The sequence below is a fragment of the Lipotes vexillifer genome, unplaced genomic scaffold, assembly GCF_000442215.2.
Source record: "Lipotes vexillifer unplaced genomic scaffold, Lipotes_vexillifer_v1.1 scaffold90, whole genome shotgun sequence".
NCBI classification, from domain to species: Eukaryota; Metazoa; Chordata; class Mammalia; order Artiodactyla; family Lipotidae; genus Lipotes; species Lipotes vexillifer.
The window spans coordinates 4,717,106-4,736,476 of record NW_006782310.1 but is presented as its reverse complement, the minus strand read 5'-3'; the positions used below and the strand labels follow the sequence as shown (position 1 = coordinate 4,736,476).

The window sequence follows — 19,371 nt, the reverse complement described above, 5'->3', positions numbered from 1 at the left end:
GGAGTAAAGAAGGTTCCTCTCTCCTTGTTGAAGTCTGGAAACTTCAGTTAAAAGATATTTCCACTACAGAGAATGGGCTGTTTCCCCCCTAAGCCAAACAATGATCTTAATTAGTTTCCAGTCTCTGACTCCTTAGGCTGCTGTTTGCAGGGTTTCCTAACCTTTTTTTTGTGCCATTGTAATCCTTTGGTGATCTGGCGAAGCCTTGGACCCCTTCTCAAGTTAAATATTTTAAATGTAGAAAATAAAATGCATAGCATTACAATGGAAACAAGTTATATTGAAGTAGAGTTATTGAAATAAAATCTGTACAGTAATATATGCTTCTTTACTGATATGTTAAATTACATGTAGCAGTTGGTCTAATAATTTCAAAGTAGTCATAAATGTAAACAATATTTTAAGATAGATGTGAAAAACTGTAAAGTAATATTGAAGCAACTAGTTTCTATCAAACTCACAGATACTGATAATGCTCCTGTGGTCTGCTGCCAACATTCAGAATTGAAAACAGTGCTAAATTTCAGTTTAAGTTTGTGAAAATAAATATATACTTTTTCTTATCCAAGCTCCTATATACCTGAAAATCTTATATGCTGCGGTTAAGTATATTAATATTTTAGTCTTCTCTTTACAAGTGTGAAACAAGAGCTTACGATTGTGATTTTTCATAATGAGTTTACCTACTTATTTCCCAAGTCCCTCTTTTGATCCTAAAGCTCACATTATAATCTCGTCATTCAGCATAAACTGAATGTTTTACCAGATTTAATGTAGAGCATTAGCTAGATAAGCTAGATAGCTCTTCTCTGAACTCCCAGAAATGCTAATGAGAGTGGTTTGATGTTACAGGAATACAAGCGCAAGTTAGCCAGAGTTTCCCTGGTGCGAAAAGAACTCAGGTCCCGGATCCAGAGCCTGCCGGACTTATCTCGATTGCCCAATGTCACTGGCAGCCACATGCACCTGCCCTTTGCGGGGGACATCTACAGTGAAGATTGATGACCAGTCTCTTTCCAGGGCCCAGGACTTTGCAAGAGATGGAGACAGGTTAGGTGGATAGTCCTGTAGTGTTATTTTTGTATATTGTTGAGAAAGTGACATTAACAAAAAGAAGTAATTTATAAAATTGTTTAAAATGTTGGTTTGTTTACTATTTTATTGGTAAGTTAACATGACTTAGTTTAAACAAAGTGAATCTCTGTGTATTAATAAGCTCACAAATAGTGATTATTTTCAAAAGATCTTTTTGTAAATTTTTTTGATTCAGGGCCTTGTGAGAAATTCCATGTTTCTATTTCTTCATGTATTTTCAAATGATTTTCTTTATTTTCTTCAGTATCTAATCACTGTATAGTATGTAATTCCTAAAGTGTAAGAACTAATGAGGAGTTTGTTGAGAATTTATTATGGTATAGTTAGGACTTGATTGTAGAAGGGACTAAGTGTTCCAACTTAATTTTCACCCTTCTCCCCAACCAAAATATCAGTTCTGTGCCTCTCAATGCCTTTGATTCCTATTTCCTAGAGGTCAGTAATTTAACAGTAAACATGGATGTCATTTTGAGAGTCGGATCAGAACCTAGAGAACTTTTCCACAATAGTACTATAGGGGCTCCATTCCAACTGCCACAGTGTAGAATAAAAGGAGTGTTAAATAGGGACCCCCTTGAATAAACTGTTTATTATTATTTGGATAGATTAATATGAAAATGCTTTGGAAATGTTATAAATTTTGACATTGTACCAAGAGAACAACTCTGATTCTAGAACTGATTTCTAGTTGTCAAACCTGGCTCCTTTTAACATAATTGATCCCTTTAACATAAAGCCATCTGTGGGATTAAAAGAAGTGTAAAATAATGATACTTTATTATTCTTTTAGCCATTTAACTTTAAAAACAATAGTATTTTTAGCTTTAATATCTCAAGAACACAATATTCATTAATGTTCAGTAAAGTAGCCTGGGACATTTTTAATGTTTCCTTAAGGTTTTTGAATGACTGTATATTTGGAAATTAAGCAGTGCTACACTACAGGGTAGATCTGGTATATATTATATTTGTATATTTAGAATTACCAAAACAAATGTACTTTTTTTTTTACCTTTTATTTCTAACCCTGTGTGTTAGAGCAGTTGCATGCTCTCCTGCTTTCTCTTTAAATCACATTGTTAAGCTGTGGATTTTGTACTCAGTGATGACTTAGGATGAACATTTTTTTCGTTCATTACTTTACATATTAGACATTTTTCTTTTCGTTGTAAGAAGATTCAACTGAGATAGTCAATAAAACATCTTTTAGAGCCCACAAGCCAGTTATGTCTCACTAGTCTGAATGGCTTCACTCTTTCTCAGTATGAGAGATTATAGCTAAAATGAATTTATATGTGAAGGAGAAGACAAATATTTATTTTTAGTAGCCAGTAGTTTTGGGAGCAGCTTGACCTCTCCGAAACAGACACGCAGAGCAGTAGTTCCCACATATGGCTTATATTCCAAAGTTTTTTAGTCAACTTTTGGGACTCGGGGCACATTTTTTCACAGGAACGGTAGTAATTAGATTCCCTGTGAACACTACCACAGAAAGCTCACCCAGGAATCTAATCCACTTAACCATGAATGTACTTAACTTGTAATGTGGTTGACAAATGACTGGTAGTAGATCCTGACCAACATTTGTAACGTCACTAAGAAAATGGTGTGTAGCAGCCAGACTTACACATTGGGGTGTATGTCTGTCTTGTGTACTTCTGTCCCTAGGTGTAGGATATGTAAGAAAAAGATTCAGCATGGTGGTGGAGGGTGTAACCAATGCACAATTATTAAAACCTGGTTATACCTGTTGTAAAAGTAGGCCACATAAGTTAATTTTTGTTAAAGTGAATGCAAAAACTTGTGTATTAATTTATTTTCAGCATCTTGACCTTATTTATGATCTGCTGAAGTGTTGACTTATCTATTCAAAATACATTTGTTTCCATTTAAAACTAATTTATAAACTATACTCCTGGGAAGATTTGAAACCTATTAGAAGTTTGTTGAAATATTTTCACCGTTTAAGACAGACTTCTGACTTAGATACTGATTTTAATGCCAGTATCTGCTCTAAATATTTATGATAAAAATGCATTATTTTTTAAAGAGCTTGATGCGATTTGTGATAAGTGATAGTACTCAACCTGAATCCTACTCCCAATTTCACCCTTTGACCAATCCTCCACAAACCTTCAGTTGTTGGTTGATTTACTGACTGTAAACACAAATGATATGGTCAGGTTAGAAGTCAGCCTTATGATAATTAACATGGTAAGCCTTAGCAGTAAATAGCTTTCCTTTCTAAAAGGGAGACTACATTTTCTCAAGAAATGGGGCTAGCTGGGGGTACTATAATACCAGATTCTGAATCATGAGCATTTTCTTCACTGTGTACGTGAGGCAAATCATGCATTTTTGAGTGCAGCTTGACCTGGCCCCTCAAGAGAAAAGCATGTCACCATACCTGCAGTAGGGGTATTTTGGTTTGAATGGATACCATCACTTTTTTCTCCACAAACAGTGCAGAGAGCTGTCTGGAGTGGCAGTTTGAACAGATTCCCTGGCGTTCCCTCTGCTCCTTCCATCATTACAGTAAGTAAAAGAACCACATGGGGGAACCCGGGAGTCTGAGAAAATGAGCTGTGCTTAATAGCCAACCTCACTTTTTAGGAAAACCAGTCCAGGTGCAGCTATTTTGGTACCTCTTCTCACACGCACTCTGAATCAGGGTTTTTCTGTAAGAACTCCTTCAGGGTCAGCAACAGCTGGGATGAACTTGTCATCTTGATTTGCAAAATTAAAATAACAAACCTAGTTTGTCAATTGTCACTGTAGATGAGCAACTCATCTATTATTATTGAACTGGTTCTGAGAAATCTTTAGAAAGAAAACACTCAAAAGTACAAATTAATTAGGAAAGTTAGAATGTCCTTTCTGAATTTTCCATTCAAAAAGTTTATATTATATGAAATAACATAAAGCTCTATACTGCTTTGTATTCTATTAAAAAGTAGCTCCTAAGATGTAGTCTTGTTTAATAGTTGTTGCACTGTATCAAAGCTTTTTAAAGTGTAAATCCAATTCTTCTCTGTATAGAAAGGGAGCATTGTGTTACTTACTGAATTTATTTATACAGAGCATTTGTTGCCATCTGTAATTCCAGCCATCCACACATGATTCTGTTCTGAGGTGGCAGTAGCACACGGGAAGATGAAATTTCCCTATTTCTTTACCCCTTTTTCTTTGGTGGTACCTGATGACAATATAAGATGTTCTTAATAAAGTTTTACGTTCTTTTTGAGATATATAGATTATTTTTGTGAATTTGTTTAATTGGATATGGGGTGGAGAGGGAGACATTGATGGACTGGGAGGGAAACAAAGTACTGGAAGTGTCCAGCAATGTTACCGTGGAGAAACTGCCAAAGGAGATTCTATTTGCTTGGTCAACAGGAACCAAACTTGAGCGAACATCCGAGTCACCTGGAGGGCTTATTAAACTCTATAGTTTAATAAGAGGGGCCCCACCCCCAGAGGTTCTGGGATAAGGCCTGATAGGCCTTTACATTTCTGACAATTTGATGCTAATGCCACTGAGTTTAGGGACCACATTTATTTTATTTTTTGTTGCTGTTGTTGCGGTACGCGGGCCTCTCACTGTTGTGGCCTCTCCCGTTGCGGAGCACAGGCTCCGGACGCGCAGGCTCAGCGGCCATGGCTCACGGACCCAGCCGCTCCGCGGCATGTGGGATCCTCCCAGACCGGGGGACGAACCCGCGTCCCCTGCATCGGCAGGCGGACTCTCAACCACTGCGCCACCAGGGAAGCCCTAGGGACCACATTTTGACAACCACTGCTCTAGAGTAACTTTCAAGTCCGTGACTTGCTTCATCATTTAAAATTCCAGGTAATTTCAGGCAATTCCAAGTAATAAGATAATAAAGTATGGGTTTTACAGTTCCGTATATAGCAGGTTCCTTTGGGCAGAGAACGAGACCATATCTTGTTTTGTGACCTACTGCACAGAAGTAGTGCTTTTTTTTTTTTTTTTTTTTTTTGGGCCTGTCACTGTTGTGGCCTCTCCCGTTGCGGAGCACAGGCTCCGGACTCGCAGGCTCAGCGGCCATGGCTCACGGGCCCAGCCACTCCGCGGCACGTGGGATCTTCCCGGACCGGGGCACGAACCCGTGTCCTCTGCATCGGCAGGTGGCCTCTCAACCACTGCGCCACCAGGGAAGCCCAGTAGTGCTTTTGAGTGAACAGATTCACTTGGTACCTTGAAATCCCTGGAGTACAGGTCCTCTCACCACATCTTGAATTTAAAGCAGAATTGGAAAATACTAGAAATCTGAGGGAATCTCTAGGGCAATGTTTGCCGAACTCCTTTTATAAGACTCACTTGGGACATTTGCAAAAGGGGCACATACCTCCTGAATCAGAATTCTCTGTGATTCTTATCTAGAAAGTCTGGGAGGTCTAGTCCTTAGGCTAGTGCCACTGGTTTTCCATTCCTGGATGGCCTCTGGTCACTATCTGAATCCGGGTGCTTCCCATTCCCATTCCAATTTTCCCCCCTTGCAGCAGTAGGTTTTATACAGTGAGACCTGTATCCAGAGATTCTGTTTCAGAAAATTTGGGATAGATTTGGAAATCTGCATTTTAAACAAGCTACCAAGATGATTCTGATGCAGGTAATTCTTGACTGTACTTTGAGAAACAATGCCCTGCCAAAGCAAATTATGGTCTATAACATACAGTGATGGTAGGTCACACATTTATGGTACTTACTGTACACCAGGGCTGCTCTAAGCACTTCACATATCCTTTGCGATAGATGCTCTGATCATTCTAGTTTTACATATGGGGAAGCTAAGACAGTGTAAATTTTACATATGGGGAAGCTAAGACAGTATAAATTCTGTGTGACCCTGAGCAAGTCAAATGGTGAAGCTGGGATTCAGACCCAGCTCCAAGTTTGACTCTGAGCCTGAACCACTACACAGTGCTGCCTGTTATACTGATATGTTGTGTAGCAGCTCCATCATCACCATATCCACATTTTGCATAACGTGAAGTTATAGTGAAATTATAACATGCAAATATTCAAATTAAAAAGTAACAGCTAGAAGTGTGGTGAAGGAGGGGGGGCTTATGAAAAGATATTATACGCAGTTGTCTTGTGTGTTGTTTTTATTGAGGTAAAATGTATGTAACATAAAATTCACCATTTTAAAGTGTACTCTGGCATTCAATACATTGATGATTAACACTGTTGTGCAACCATCACCACCATCCATCTTTAGAACATTTTCATCTTACCCATTTAAAACTCTACCCATTAAACTATAACTCCCTATCCCTCCAGCCCCTTGCAACCATTTTACTTTCTGTCTCTATGAATTTGACTTCTCCAGGTACCTCATATAAGTGGAATTAGAAAATATTTGTTCTTTTGTGCTTGGCTTATTAAACTTAGCATAATCTCCTCTAGGTTCGTTCATGTTGTATCATGTGTCAGGATTTACTTTTTTTTTTTTTTTGTGCGGTACACGAGCCTCACTGTTGTGGCCTCCCCGGTTGCGGAGCACAGGCTCCGGATGCGCAGGCTCAGCGGCCATGGCTCACGGGCCCAGCCACTCCACGGTATGTGGGACCTTCCCGGACCGGGACACAAACTCGTGTCCCCTGCATCGGCAGGCGGACTCTCAACCACTGCGCCACCAGGGAAGCCCAGGATTTCCTTTTTTTTTTAATAAAGTTTCTCACCACAGACATTTTTTAAAAATTAATTAATTTATTTTTGGCTGCGTTGGGTCTTTGTTGCTGTTCGGGCTTTCTTTAGTTGCATCGAGCGGGTCTACTCTTCGTGGCAGTGCGCGGGCCTCTCATTGAGGCGGCTTCTCTTGTTGCGGAGCACGGGCTCTAGGCGCACGGGCTTCAGTAGTTGAGACACACGGGCTCAGTAGTTGTGGCACGTGGGCTCTAGAGCACAGACTCAGTAGTTGTGACTCACGGGCTTAGTTGCTCCGCGGCATGTGGGATCTTCCCGGACCAGGGCTCGAGCCCGTGTCCCTTGCATTGGCAGGCGGAATTCTTAACCACTGTGCCACCAGGGAAGCCCTTGAATTTCCCTTTTTAAGGCTCAGTAGTATTCCACTGTATAGATATAGAATGGAATATTTTGTTTATCCAATGGATATTTTGTTTATCCACATTTTGTTTATCCATTCATCTGTTGATGGACCCTGGCTTGCTTCCATCTTTTGACTATTGTGAATAATACGACTATAAACATGGGTGTACAAATACCTGTGCAAGTCCCTACTTTGATTTCCAACTGGTTTTTTCAAAGCAATTATTTATATTAGTATCAATGAAGTAGAGTTAGAATGAACTATTGATAGGGATAGTCTAGACAACATTTTAATGAATACCTATGTTTAAGGCATCGTGTTAAATCTTGTGAGATATACAGAGATTATTCAACTGCATGGCTGCTCTCAAAAAACTTACAATCTAGTGGGAATGGATACAGTAACAATATTTTAGAATTGACCAAAGCTTGCTTTTATTTTTAAACTAGCATATTTTTTTCCAAGCCAGTGGTTCCATAGGCCAGCATTAGCCTCAGCTGGGAACTTCTTTGAAGTGCTGAAGTCTCAGGCTCCAGACCTACTGAATTAGAAAATCTAAGGTTGGGGACCAGCAATGTATCTTTTAAACAAGCCCTCTAGGTAATTCTAATGCACACTCAAGTTACAGGTTTGTTTTGTGTACCACTGTTCTAGGCATCCAACACCTTACCTCAACACTTTATTCTCAAGTATGGGAAAACTTTAGAGGGAATAAAAGGACTTGGTCCAACAAAAGCAATCGTAAAAAAGTGTGCTTTTCCTGACAAGCCAAGGAATGCTTTTTATCTGCCTTATTTCTACTCTTAGGAACCCCACTCTGTCTGCCCTGGCAAATTTCTCCATATTTTCTTATTTCATTTCTCTGTCTAGTGCATCTCTTGTCATTCTTCTGAGGGTGGTAGAGTGAAGGAGAAACAGTAATGCAGTCTGGGCTCTGACCATCATCTGCCTTATCTAAAAGACTGATTAGCCCTTGGTATAATTACACCACCACAGGTTTAGCCATTTTAATTGCTGAAGTCCCTGTGATTTTATTTCCAACTTGTTGGGTGCCATCAAAAATGAAAACTGTATTTTACTGCCCTTTTTATAAATGGATCACTGACTAAAATGGAATGACTAAAGTGAATTTTAGAATTACACATTTCACATTTGAATTCTCTGCATCATGGAAAAGGTAAAAAATTGAAATTTTGAATTAATTTAAGTGAAATTGTTATGCAGAGCCATTAGCTTATTCAGATGTATCTGGAAAAATTCAGTTGTATTGGTATTGTTTGGTTTGGTTGATTGTCTTAAAGTCATATTTCAAATATACAAAGAAATACTTTTTAAAAAATAAAACGTGTTTATTTATGGAAATACAAGTTAAACAAGAAATTCTAAGAGGTTTAAATCATATATTAATACATTATTACATTAGTATTTAGTGTCTTCTTTTTCCAGCTCTTGATATTTATGTTATAAAATCTTGTAATACTTTTATGGGATCGAGTTACTAGCAGAGAACTCACAATGCTATTTGATTCTTAAGGGTCTTTGCATAATTTAGTGATAACTGACATAAGGTGGTTGTGGTTTTGGTTGTGGTTTTGTGATTTGAACTGTTAGACTGCTTAACAGAGGGAAATTCAGTTTTCATTCTTCTTTTTGAGCTGCTATTTGAGCTCTGCAGGACCTCGGGCACACTTCATGTCCATGTCCTTGTCCTGGATGGCCTTGTACCTTTATCTAATTGATAGTTCTTGATATCCTGTCCTAGTCATTAGTGCTTAGCATTCTCCCTGTTAGAGTTGCTAGTCCCTCCCTACCTCGGCTAGCATGAGGAAGAAAGACCAACTTCTTTCTAGTTCCTTTGTCTTTTCTTCCTTGCTTTTATGTCCATTGATGGACAGAGCAATTACAATTGTGGTAAAGTTTTACATCAACAGAATAAAGCTCTTTTTCTAGTTGGGTGTAATTTTCCCACCAGGAACCAATAAAAAGCAAACTACTAATGATGGAGCTTATTTTTTTTTTTTTAACATCTTTATTGGGGTATAATTGCTTTACAATGGTGTGTTAGTTTCTGCTTTATAACAGAGTGAGTCAGTTATACATATATATATGTTCCCATATCTCTTCCCTCTTTGTCTCCCTCCCTCCCACCCTCCCTATCCCACCCCTCCAGACAGCCACAAAGAACCGAGCCGGTTTCCCTGTGCCATGCGGCTGCTTCCCACTGGCTATCTACCTTACGTTTGTTAGTATATATATGTCCATGTCTCTCTCTCGCCCTAACACACCTCACCCTTCCCCCTCCCCATATCCTCAAGTCTGTTCTCCAGTAGGTCTCTGTCTTTATTCCTGTTTTACCCCTAGGTTCTTCATAACATTTTTTTTTTCTTAAATTCCATATATATGTGTTAGCATACGGTATTTGTCCTTCTCTTTCTGACTTACTTCACTCTGTATGACAGACTCTAGATCTATCCACCTCATTACAAATAGCTCAATTTCGTTTCTTTTTATGGCTGAGTAATATTCCATTGTATATATGTGCCACATCTTCTTTATCCATTCATCCGACGGCGGGCACTTAGGTTGTTTCCATCTCCGGGCTATTGTAAATAGAGCTGCAATGAACATTTTGGTACATGACTCTTTCTGAATTCTGGTTTCCTCAGGGTATATACCTAGTAGTGGGATTGCTGGGTCATATGGTAGTTCTATTTGTAGTTTTTTAAGGAACCTCCATACTGTTCTCCATAGTGGCTGAACCAATTCACATTCCCACCAGCAGTGCAAGAGTGTTCCCTTTTCTCCACACCCTCTCCAGCATTTATTGTTTCTAGATTTTTTGATGATGGCCATTCTGACTGGTGTGAGATGATATCTCATTGTAGTTTTGATTTGCATTTCTCTAATGATTAATGATGTTGAGCATTCTTTCATGTGTTTGTTGGCAGTCTGTATATCTTCTTTGGAGAAATGTCTATTTAGGTCTTCTGCCCATTTTTGGATTGGGTTGTTTATTTTTTTGTTATTGAGCTGCATGAGCTGCCTGTAAATTTTAGAGATTAATCCTTTGTCAGTTGATTCATTTGCAAATATTTTCTCCCATTCTGAGGGCTGTCTTTTGGTCTTGTTTATGGTTTCCTTTGCTGTGCAAAAGCTTTGAAGTTTCATTAGGTCCCATTTGTTTATTTTTGTTTTTATCTCCATTACTCTAGGAGATGGGTCAAGAAGGATCTTGCTGTGATTTATGTCATAGAGTGTTCTGCCTATGTTTTCCTCTAAGAGTTTGATAGTTTCTGGCCTTACATTTAGGTCTTTAATCCATTTTGAGCTTATTTTTGTGTATGGTGTTAGGGAGTGATCTAATCTCATACTTTTACATGTACCTATCCAATTTTCCCAGCACCACTTATTGAAGAGGCTGTCCTTTCTCCACTGTATATTCCTGCCACCTTTATCAAAGATAAGGTGACCATATGTGCATGGGTTTATCTCTGGGCTTTCTATCCTATTCCATTGATCTATCTTTCTGTTTTTGTGCCAGTACCATACTGTCTTGATTACTGTAGCTTTGTAGTATAGTCTGAAGTCAGGCAGCCTGATTCCTCCAGCTCCATTTTTTGTTCTCAAGATTGCTTTGGCTATTCGGGGTCTTTTGTGTTTCCATACAAATTGTGAAATTTTTTGTTCTAGTTCTGTGAAAAATGCCAGTGGTAGTTTGATAGGGATTGCATTGAATCTATAGATTGCTTTGGGAAGTAGAGTCATTTTCACAATGTTGATTCTTCCAATCCAAGAACATGGTATATCTCTCCATCTGTTTGTATCATCTTTAATTTCTTTCATCAGTGTCTTATAATTTTCTGCATACAGGTCTTTTGTCTCCTTAGGTAGGTTTATTCCTAGATATTTTATTCTTTTTGTTGCAATGGTAAATGGGAGTGTTTTCTTGATTTCACTTTCAGATTTTTCATCATTAGTATATAGGAATGCCAGAGATTTCTGTGCATTAATTTTGTATCCTGCTACTTTACCAAATTCATTGATTAGCTCTAGTAGTTTTCTGGTAGCATCTTTAGGATTCTCTATGTATAGTATCATGTCATCTGCAAACAGTGACAGCTTTACTTCTTCTTTTCCGATTTGGATTCCTTTTATTTCCTTTTCTTCTCTGATTGCTGTGGCTAAAACTTCCAAAACTATGTTGAATAAGAGTGGTGAGAGTGGGCAACCTTGTCTTGTTCCTGACCTTAGTGGAAATGCTTTCAGTTTTTCGCCATTGAGGATGATGTTGGCTGTGGGCTTGTCATATACGGCCTTTATTATATTGAGGAAAGTTCCCTCTACACCTACTTTCTGCAGGGTTTTTATCATAAATGGGTGTTGAATTTTGTCAAAAGCTTTCTCTGCATCTATTGAGATGATCATATGGTTTTTCTCCTTCAATTTGTTAATATGGTTAATCACATTGATAGATTTGCGTATATTGAAGAATCCTTGCATTCCTGGAATAAACCCCACTTGATCATGGTGTATGATCCTTTTAATGTGCTGTTGGATTCTGTTTGCTAGTATTTTGTTGAGGATTTTTGCATCTATGTTCATCAGTGATATTGGCCTGTAGTTTTCTTTCTTTGTGACATCCTTGTCTGGTTTTGGTATCAAGGTGATGGTGGCCTCGTAGAATGAGTTTGGGAGTGTTCCTCCCTCTGCTATATTTTGGAAGAGTTTGAGAAGAATAGGTGTTAGCTCTTCTCTAAATGTTTGATAGAATTCGCCTGTGAAGCCATCTGGTCCTGGGCTTTTGTTTGTTGGAAGATTTTTAATCACAGTTTCAATTTCAGTGTTTGTGATTGGTCTGTTCATATTTTCTATTTCTTCCTGATTCAGTCTTGGCAGTTTGTGCATTTCTAAGAATTTGTCCATTTCTTCCAGATTGTCCATTTTATTGGCATAGAGTTGCTTGTAGTAATCCCTCATGATTTTTTGTATTTCTGCAGTGTCAGTTGTTACTTCTCCTTTTTCATTTCTGATTCTATTGATTTGAGTCTTCTCCCTTATTTTCTTGATGAGTCTGGCTAATGGTTTATCAATTTTGTTAATCTTCTCAAAGAACCAGCTTTTAGTTTTATTGATCTTTGCTATTGTTTCCTTCATTTCTTTTTCATTTATTTCTGATCTGATTTTTATGATTTCTTTCCTTCTGCTAACTCTGGGGTTTTTTTGTTCTTCTTTCTCTAATTGCTTGAGGTGCAAGGTTAGGTTGTTTATTCGAGATGTTTCCTGCTTCTTAAGGTGGGCTTGTATTGCTATAAACTTCCCTCTTAGAACTGCTTTTGCTGCATCCCATAGGTTTTGGGTCGTTGTATCTCCATTGTCATTTGTTTCTAGGTATTTTTTAATTTCCTCTTTGATTTCTTCAGTGATCACTTCGTTACTAAGTAGTGTATTGTTTAGCCTCCATGTGTTTGTATTTTTTACTGCTCTTTTCCTATAATTGATATCTAATCTCATGGCGTTGTGGTCGGAAAAGATACTTGATATAATTTCAATTTTCTTAAATTTACCAAGGCTTGATTTGTGACCCAAGATATGATCTATCCTGGAGAATGTTCCATGAGCACTTGAGAAAAATGTGTATTCTGTTGTTTTTGGATGGAGTGTCCTATAAATATCAATTAAGTCCATCCTGTTTAATGTATCATTTAAAGCTTGTGTTTCCTTATTTATTTTCATTTTGGATGATCTGTCCATTGGTGAAAGTGGGGTGTTGAAGTCCCCTACTATGAATGTGTTACTGTCGATTTCCCCTTTTATGGCTGCTAGTTTTTGCCTTATGTATTGAGGTGCTCCTATGTTGGGTGCATAAATATTTACAATTGTTATATCTTCTTCTTGGATCGATCCCTTAATCATTATGTAGTGTCCTTCTTTGTCTCTTCTGATAGTCCTTATTTTAAAGTCTATTTTGTCTGATATGAGAATTGCTACTCCAGCTTTCTTTTGGTTTCCATTTGCATGGAATATCTTTTTCCATCCCCTTACTTTCAGTCTGTATGTGTCTCTAGGTCTGAAGTGGGTCTCTTGTAGACAGCATATATATGGGTCTTGTTTTTGTATCCATTCAGCCAATCTGTGTCTTTTGGTGGGAGCATTTAGTCCATTTACATTTAAGGTAATTATCGATATGTATGTTCCTATTCCCATTTTCTAAATTGTTTTGGGTTCGTTATTATAGGACTTTTCCTTCTCTTGTGTTTTTGTCTAGAGAAGTTCCTTTAGCATTTGTTGTAAAGCTGGTTTGGTGGTGCTGAACTCTCTCAGCTTTTGCTTGTCTGTAAAGGTTTTAATTTCTCCATCAAATCTGAATGAGATCCTTGCTGGGTAGAGTAATCTTGGTTGCAGGTTTTTCTCCTTCATCACTTTCAGTATGTCCTGCCACTCCCTTCTGGCTTGTAGAGTTTCTGCTGAGAGATCAGCTGTTAACCTTATGGGGATTCCCTTGTGTGTTATTTGTTGTTTTTCCCTTGCTGCTTTTAATATGCTTTCTTTGTATTTAGTTTTTGACAGTTTGATTAATATGTGTCTTGGCGTATTTCTCCTTGAATTTATCCTGTATGGGACTCTCTGTGCTTCCTGGACTTGATTAACGATTTCCTTTCCCATATTAGGGAAGTTTTCAACTATAATCTCTTCAAATATTTTCTCAGTCCCTTTCTTTTTCTCTTCTTCTTCTGGAACCCCTATAATTCGAATGTTGGTGCGTTTAATGTTGTCCCAGAGGTCTCTGAGACTGTCCTCAGTTCTTTTCATTCTTTTTTCTTTATTCTGCTCTGCAGTAGTTATTTCCACTATTTTATCTTCCAGGTCACTTATCCGTTCTTCTGCCTCATTTATTCTGCTATTGATCCCATCTAGAGTATTTTTCATTTCATTTATTGTGTTGTTCATCATTGTCTGTTTCATCTTTATTTCTTCTAGGTCCTTGTTAACTGCTTCTTGCATTTTGTCCATTCTATTTCCAAGATTTTGGATCATCTTTACTATCATTATTCTGAACTCTTTTTCAGGTAGACTGCCTATTTCCTCTTCATTTGTTAGGTCTGGTGGGTTTTTATCCTGCTCCTTCATCTGCTGTGTGTTTTTCTGTCTTCTCATTTTGCTTATCTTACTGTGATTGGGTTCACCTTTTTGCAGGCTGCAAGTTCGTAGCTCCCGTTGTTTTTGATGTCTGTCTCCAGTGGCTAAGGTTGGTTCAGTGCGTTGTGTAGGCTTCCTGGTGGAGGGGACTAGTGGCTGTGTTGTGGTGTATGAGGCTAGATCTTGTCTCTCTAGTGGGCAGGTCCACGTCTGGTGGTGTGTTTTGGGGTGTCTGTGGACTTATTATGATTTTAGGCAGCCTCTCTGCTAGTGGGTGGGGTTGTGTTCCTGTTTTGCTATATGGTTGGCATAGGTTGTCCAGCACTGTAGCTTGCTGGTCGTTGAGCGAAGCTGGGTGCTGGTGTTGAGATGGAGATCTCTGGGAGATTTTCGCCGTTTGATATTATGTGGGGCTGGGAGGTCTCTTCTTGACGAGTGTTCTGAAGTTGGCTCTCCCACCTCAGAGGCAGAGTCCTGACTCCTGGCTGGAGCAGCAAGAGCCTTTCATCCACTCGGCTCAGAATAAAAGGGAGAGAAAGTAGAGAGAATTAGTATAAGTAGGAGGAAATAGGAAAGAAAGAAAGAAAGAAAGAAAGAGAGGAGGGAAGGAAGGAAGGAGGGAAGGAAGAAAGAAAGAAAGAAGAAAAGAAAGGAAGAAGGCAAGAAGGAAAGAAAGGAGGGAGGGAGGGAGGAGGGAAGGAAGGAAGGAATGAGGGAAGGAAGGAAAAAATACAGAAAGAAAGAAGATACAGTAAAATAAAATAAAGTATAATAAAGTTATTGAATTAAAAAAATAATTATTTAGAGGAAAAAAAAAAGGGAAGGATAGAACCTTAGGACAAATGGTGGAAGCAAAGTTATAGAGACAAAATCTTACATAGAAGCATACACATATACCCTCACAAAAAGAGGTAAAGTGGAAAAAATCATAAAACTTGCTCTCCAAGTCCACCTCCTCAATTTGGGACGATTCGTTGTCTCAAAAAGGGAAGGAAGGAAGGAAAGATAGAAAGAAGGTAAAGTATAACAGAGTTCTTTAAATTAAAATTAATTATTAAGAAAAAAATTAAAAAAAAAAATGGTCGGATAGAACGCTGGGACAAATGGTGGAAGCAAACCTATACAGACAAGATCTCACACAGAAGCATACACATACACATTCACAAAAAGAGGAAAAGGGGAAAAAATCATAGATCTTGCTCTAGAAGTCCGCCTCCTCAATTTGGGATGATTCGCTGTCTATTCATGTATTCCACAGAGGCAGGGTACATCAAATTGATTGTGTAGCTTTAATCCGCTGTTTCTGAGGCTGCTGGGAGAGATTTCCCTTTTTCTTCTTTGTTCTCACAGCTCACAGGGGCTCAGCTTTCGACTTGGCCCTGCCTCTGCGTGTAGGTCGCTGGAGGGCGTCTGCTTTTTGCTCAGACAGGACGGCGTTAAAGGAGCCGCCGCTTTGCCCTCCGCACCCCCGTTGCTGTGCTCTCCTCCGCGGCTCCGAAGCTCCCCGCTCCGCCTCCCGCAATCTCTGCCCGCGAAGGGGCTTCCTAGTGTGTGGAGACCTTTCCTCCTTCACAGCTCCCTCCCACTGGTGCAGGTGCCGTCCCTATTCTATTGTCTCTGTTTTTAATTAATTTTTTCTTTTGCCCTACCCAGATACGTGGGGAGTTTCTTGCCTTTTGGGAGGTCTGAGGTCTTCTGCCAGCATTCAGTAGGTGTTCTGTAGGAGTTGTTCCACATGTAGATGTATTTCTGGTGTATTTGTGGGGAGGAAGGTGATCTCCGCGTCTTACTCCTCCGCCATCTTTCCACCGCCCCCCCGATGGAGCTTATTGATTGGTTAAAATATAATTTTTTCTTAACCAGCAGATTTTGCAACATGGCTTAGAGCTTTTTTATTAAGGCTAGTATGTTTTTCAAAATGTATGACTTAGAAATAATATTTAAACAGAAAACCTAATTATTTTAATATAGTGGAAGTGTTTTTAAGGGCGTTTTTTTTGTTGTTTTTTGCTTGTTTGTTTTTGCGGTACGCGGGCCTCTCACTGTTGTGGCCTCTCCCGTTGCGGAGCACAGGCTCCGGATGCGCAGGCTCAGCGGCCATGGCTCACGGGCCCAGCCGCTCCGCGGCATGTGGGATCTTCCTGGACCGGGGCACGAACCCTTGTCCCCTGCATCGGCAGGCGGACTCTCAACCACTGCGCCACCAGGGAAGCCCCAAGGGCGTTTTTAAAAAGCTCCATATTATTTAAATTAGTTTAAAAATCCTTGTAGTTATACAGTGTAATAATTGGTAATTCAAATAACCCAGGGCAATAGGTATGCAATTTTATTTTTAGATGTTACTTAATCATAGTCATATATGAAATTAAATGTTCACTAGATATATATTTTGCAGCTTAATAATTACCTTTGAGTACTTTGATGAGGTTAGACATAATGAAGAGATTTCCCAAGTGCTTGTTTGCTGTCATTTTAGAAATTCTAAACAGTTACTTTCATTATAAAAAGTTAGAGGCAGTGTTAAGCATCATTTGGTTAAAATATTTCTCTATTTCATATTTGTTTTTGAACATTGATTTGGTTTCCATTTTTGTTATATTACTGAGTGCATTACATGGATATGGTAGCATTCTGTAGGCACTTTATAATTTCTTGGTACTGTAGTAGAAATCTCATTTGTCGTTAAAGTATAGTTTTAAGGATATATAGACTTGTTTCATTGTATGCCACTTAGTGAAATTGTAATTTGTATTTTATGTCCTCTAAGAATGCACAGTGTACTTTTCTAAAGGATGAAAACTGTCAGTAATTGTTTGCAGAGGTCTTCAGATTAAAAAAATTAAGCAGTCTTACTTTCTATTTCAAAAGACATACTATCAAGAGCCAACAAAATTCAGCTGGAGTTGGAACAGCAATTAAAATATGTTTCTTTGCTGTCTAGGAAGATGTTTAATGAGTTCTTTACAGTTTCAAAAATGGCGCCAACTAAACTGTAGTGACTAGTAAGAGGAAGGTGGTCTCAGAGTTTGTAGATTCCCAAGAAAACTGTAGTTTCCCAGTCCAAAATTTCCAGTCCAGCTTTTCAAGATTTCATTGACCTAAGTTGTCAGAAGCCCAATTAATAGGGATGTATAGTGTCTAAATAAATCCCTCCTTTCCATTTAATACAGCAAATGTAGTTTCTATGGTTTTTGAATGAATGTGTTGAGCCTTTAATATATGGAAGTTACCATACCAGAAGCTGAGAGAATTCAAACATGAGTAAGATGCAGCTCTGCCCTTACAGAACTCAGAATCTAATGTGGGAAACAGATACTGACTATATTATAATGTCTTAAGTTCTACACAAGTGGTATGAAAAATGTTGTGGAACACTGAGAAAAGAATGGTTGATGTCTATGGGGAACCGTTGGCTAGAGCTTTATAGAAAAGATGAAGGACATTTAATTCATCTCTGTCAACTAACCATGGGTCAAATAAGCAATGAAAAAGATTTTTTTTAAATGTGTTCTGTACCTGAACACAACAACACTGATGAATTAAATGAAAATTAAACTAAATGAAATAGTATATATAAACATACCTTTTGCTCAGTGGAAATCTGAAGGCATTAGATCTTACTCATGTTGAATAACATGGCTAAGTTTAGGGTAAGTCTACTGGAAAGAAGGGTAAGATTTTAAGGAAGAACGTAGTTACCTGATTTCAAGCATGTGCCGCATGGGCCAAACGACAGACGCTGTCTTGAGGATTGTTCCTTGCCCCCCAGCCCCTACCCCAAGCCACAGCTATATGTGTAAGTACACTTATGTGTGTATGTATATATACACACACACATTTCTCTGTGGCTAAAAAGGTGATGCAGTTTTTTTATTCTATTCATGTTGTTGGAAATTCTGTGATAGATAGAAACACGATGTTTAGTTTCATAAAACCCAACTCTGTGTCTGAACTGAATTGCAACAATTGTTAAAGTGTGGACAAGTAAAATAAAGACTCTAGCATGTAAAAATGAAACATGATGTGCAGTCTGATTTCTTTCACTATATTGTCATGACTGGGATTAACTATCTGACAGGGAGAGTGGGACAGATAGCAGCTATCTGTCTGAACTGTAGACCAAGGAGCATGCCACTTGTTCTTGCTGCTAACTAGCTAGATTTACTCTTGGGTAAATGCAGCAGCTAGTTTGTTTAACCACATAATTTGAGGAATGCAGTTTCTGACTGTGTAAAGGATTTGAGGCAACAGCCAGAACTACGTACTGGCTGAGGTAAAATATTTGAATTCTCCTTGGAGGAGCATCCCTCACCCAGCTTTGGCTGTGTCTCTCAGACCTGGACCTTTACGTTAAAGACTCAAGTGAGGGTTCTGTTCACCGATTAATCTAAGGACGGATTTGTTGGGATCTACTATATTTTCCTGCTTTTATTGAATTAATAATTCCCCTGCATGAGCCTAAAGGCTTACATATTTAATTGAGGTTATGAAACCCCCAGGTTTCATAGCCTCAGGTTTCATTAGGCTTACTGATCTGAGTAAGTAAGTGTTTTTCTCTTGTCAGAATTCAGGTACTATAGTTTTCAAGGAAGTGCCTAGAGAGAGTATTATCATATTTGATGTGTGTATATAAGACTGTGGTAAGAAAGTTTGTAAATTCTTTAGAATACAATTGGTATGCCAGCAATAGTTTAGGTAGACCATTCTCTCTGAGCACTTTTATCCTAGACAAGATGCTGTACCTTAGAGAGAGATACTTGAAGCTCAGGGGAATAGTGAAATTCTTACTGAATTGATGTGAGGGAGCAACACAGCACTGATTGGAATCTTAGCGGTGGAGTGTGCTCTCCCCAAAACCCAAAAGTCAAGTTAGATTTTTATTTTTTAATTTTTTGGCCACACTGTACGGTTTGCAGGATCCCAGTTCCCCGACCAGGGATTGAACCCAGGCCACAGCAGTGAAAGCCTGGAATCCCAACCACTAGGCCCCCAGGAACTCCCCCAAGTTAGATTTTTAAACAGAAGTTTGAAGTCAGCTATACTGCCACCCAACTGCTCCTTT

At 38.7% G+C, this 19,371-nt stretch overlaps 1 protein-coding gene across 1 annotated transcript in view; it reads left to right on the top strand.

Annotated features, from left to right (window-relative positions):
• The window catches only part of RPRD1A (regulation of nuclear pre-mRNA domain containing 1A), a 71,945-nt gene extending 67,606 nt beyond the window's left edge, over positions 1–4,339 (top strand). Inside the window, exon 7 of the mRNA XM_007455205.1 lies at positions 853–4,339. Within this exon, the coding sequence (XP_007455267.1) occupies positions 853–1,002 (150 nt within the window). The 3' untranslated portion in view covers positions 1,003–4,339. The remainder of the gene's footprint in view (positions 1–852) is intronic.
• The last annotated feature ends 15,032 nt before the right edge of the window (positions 4,340–19,371 follow it).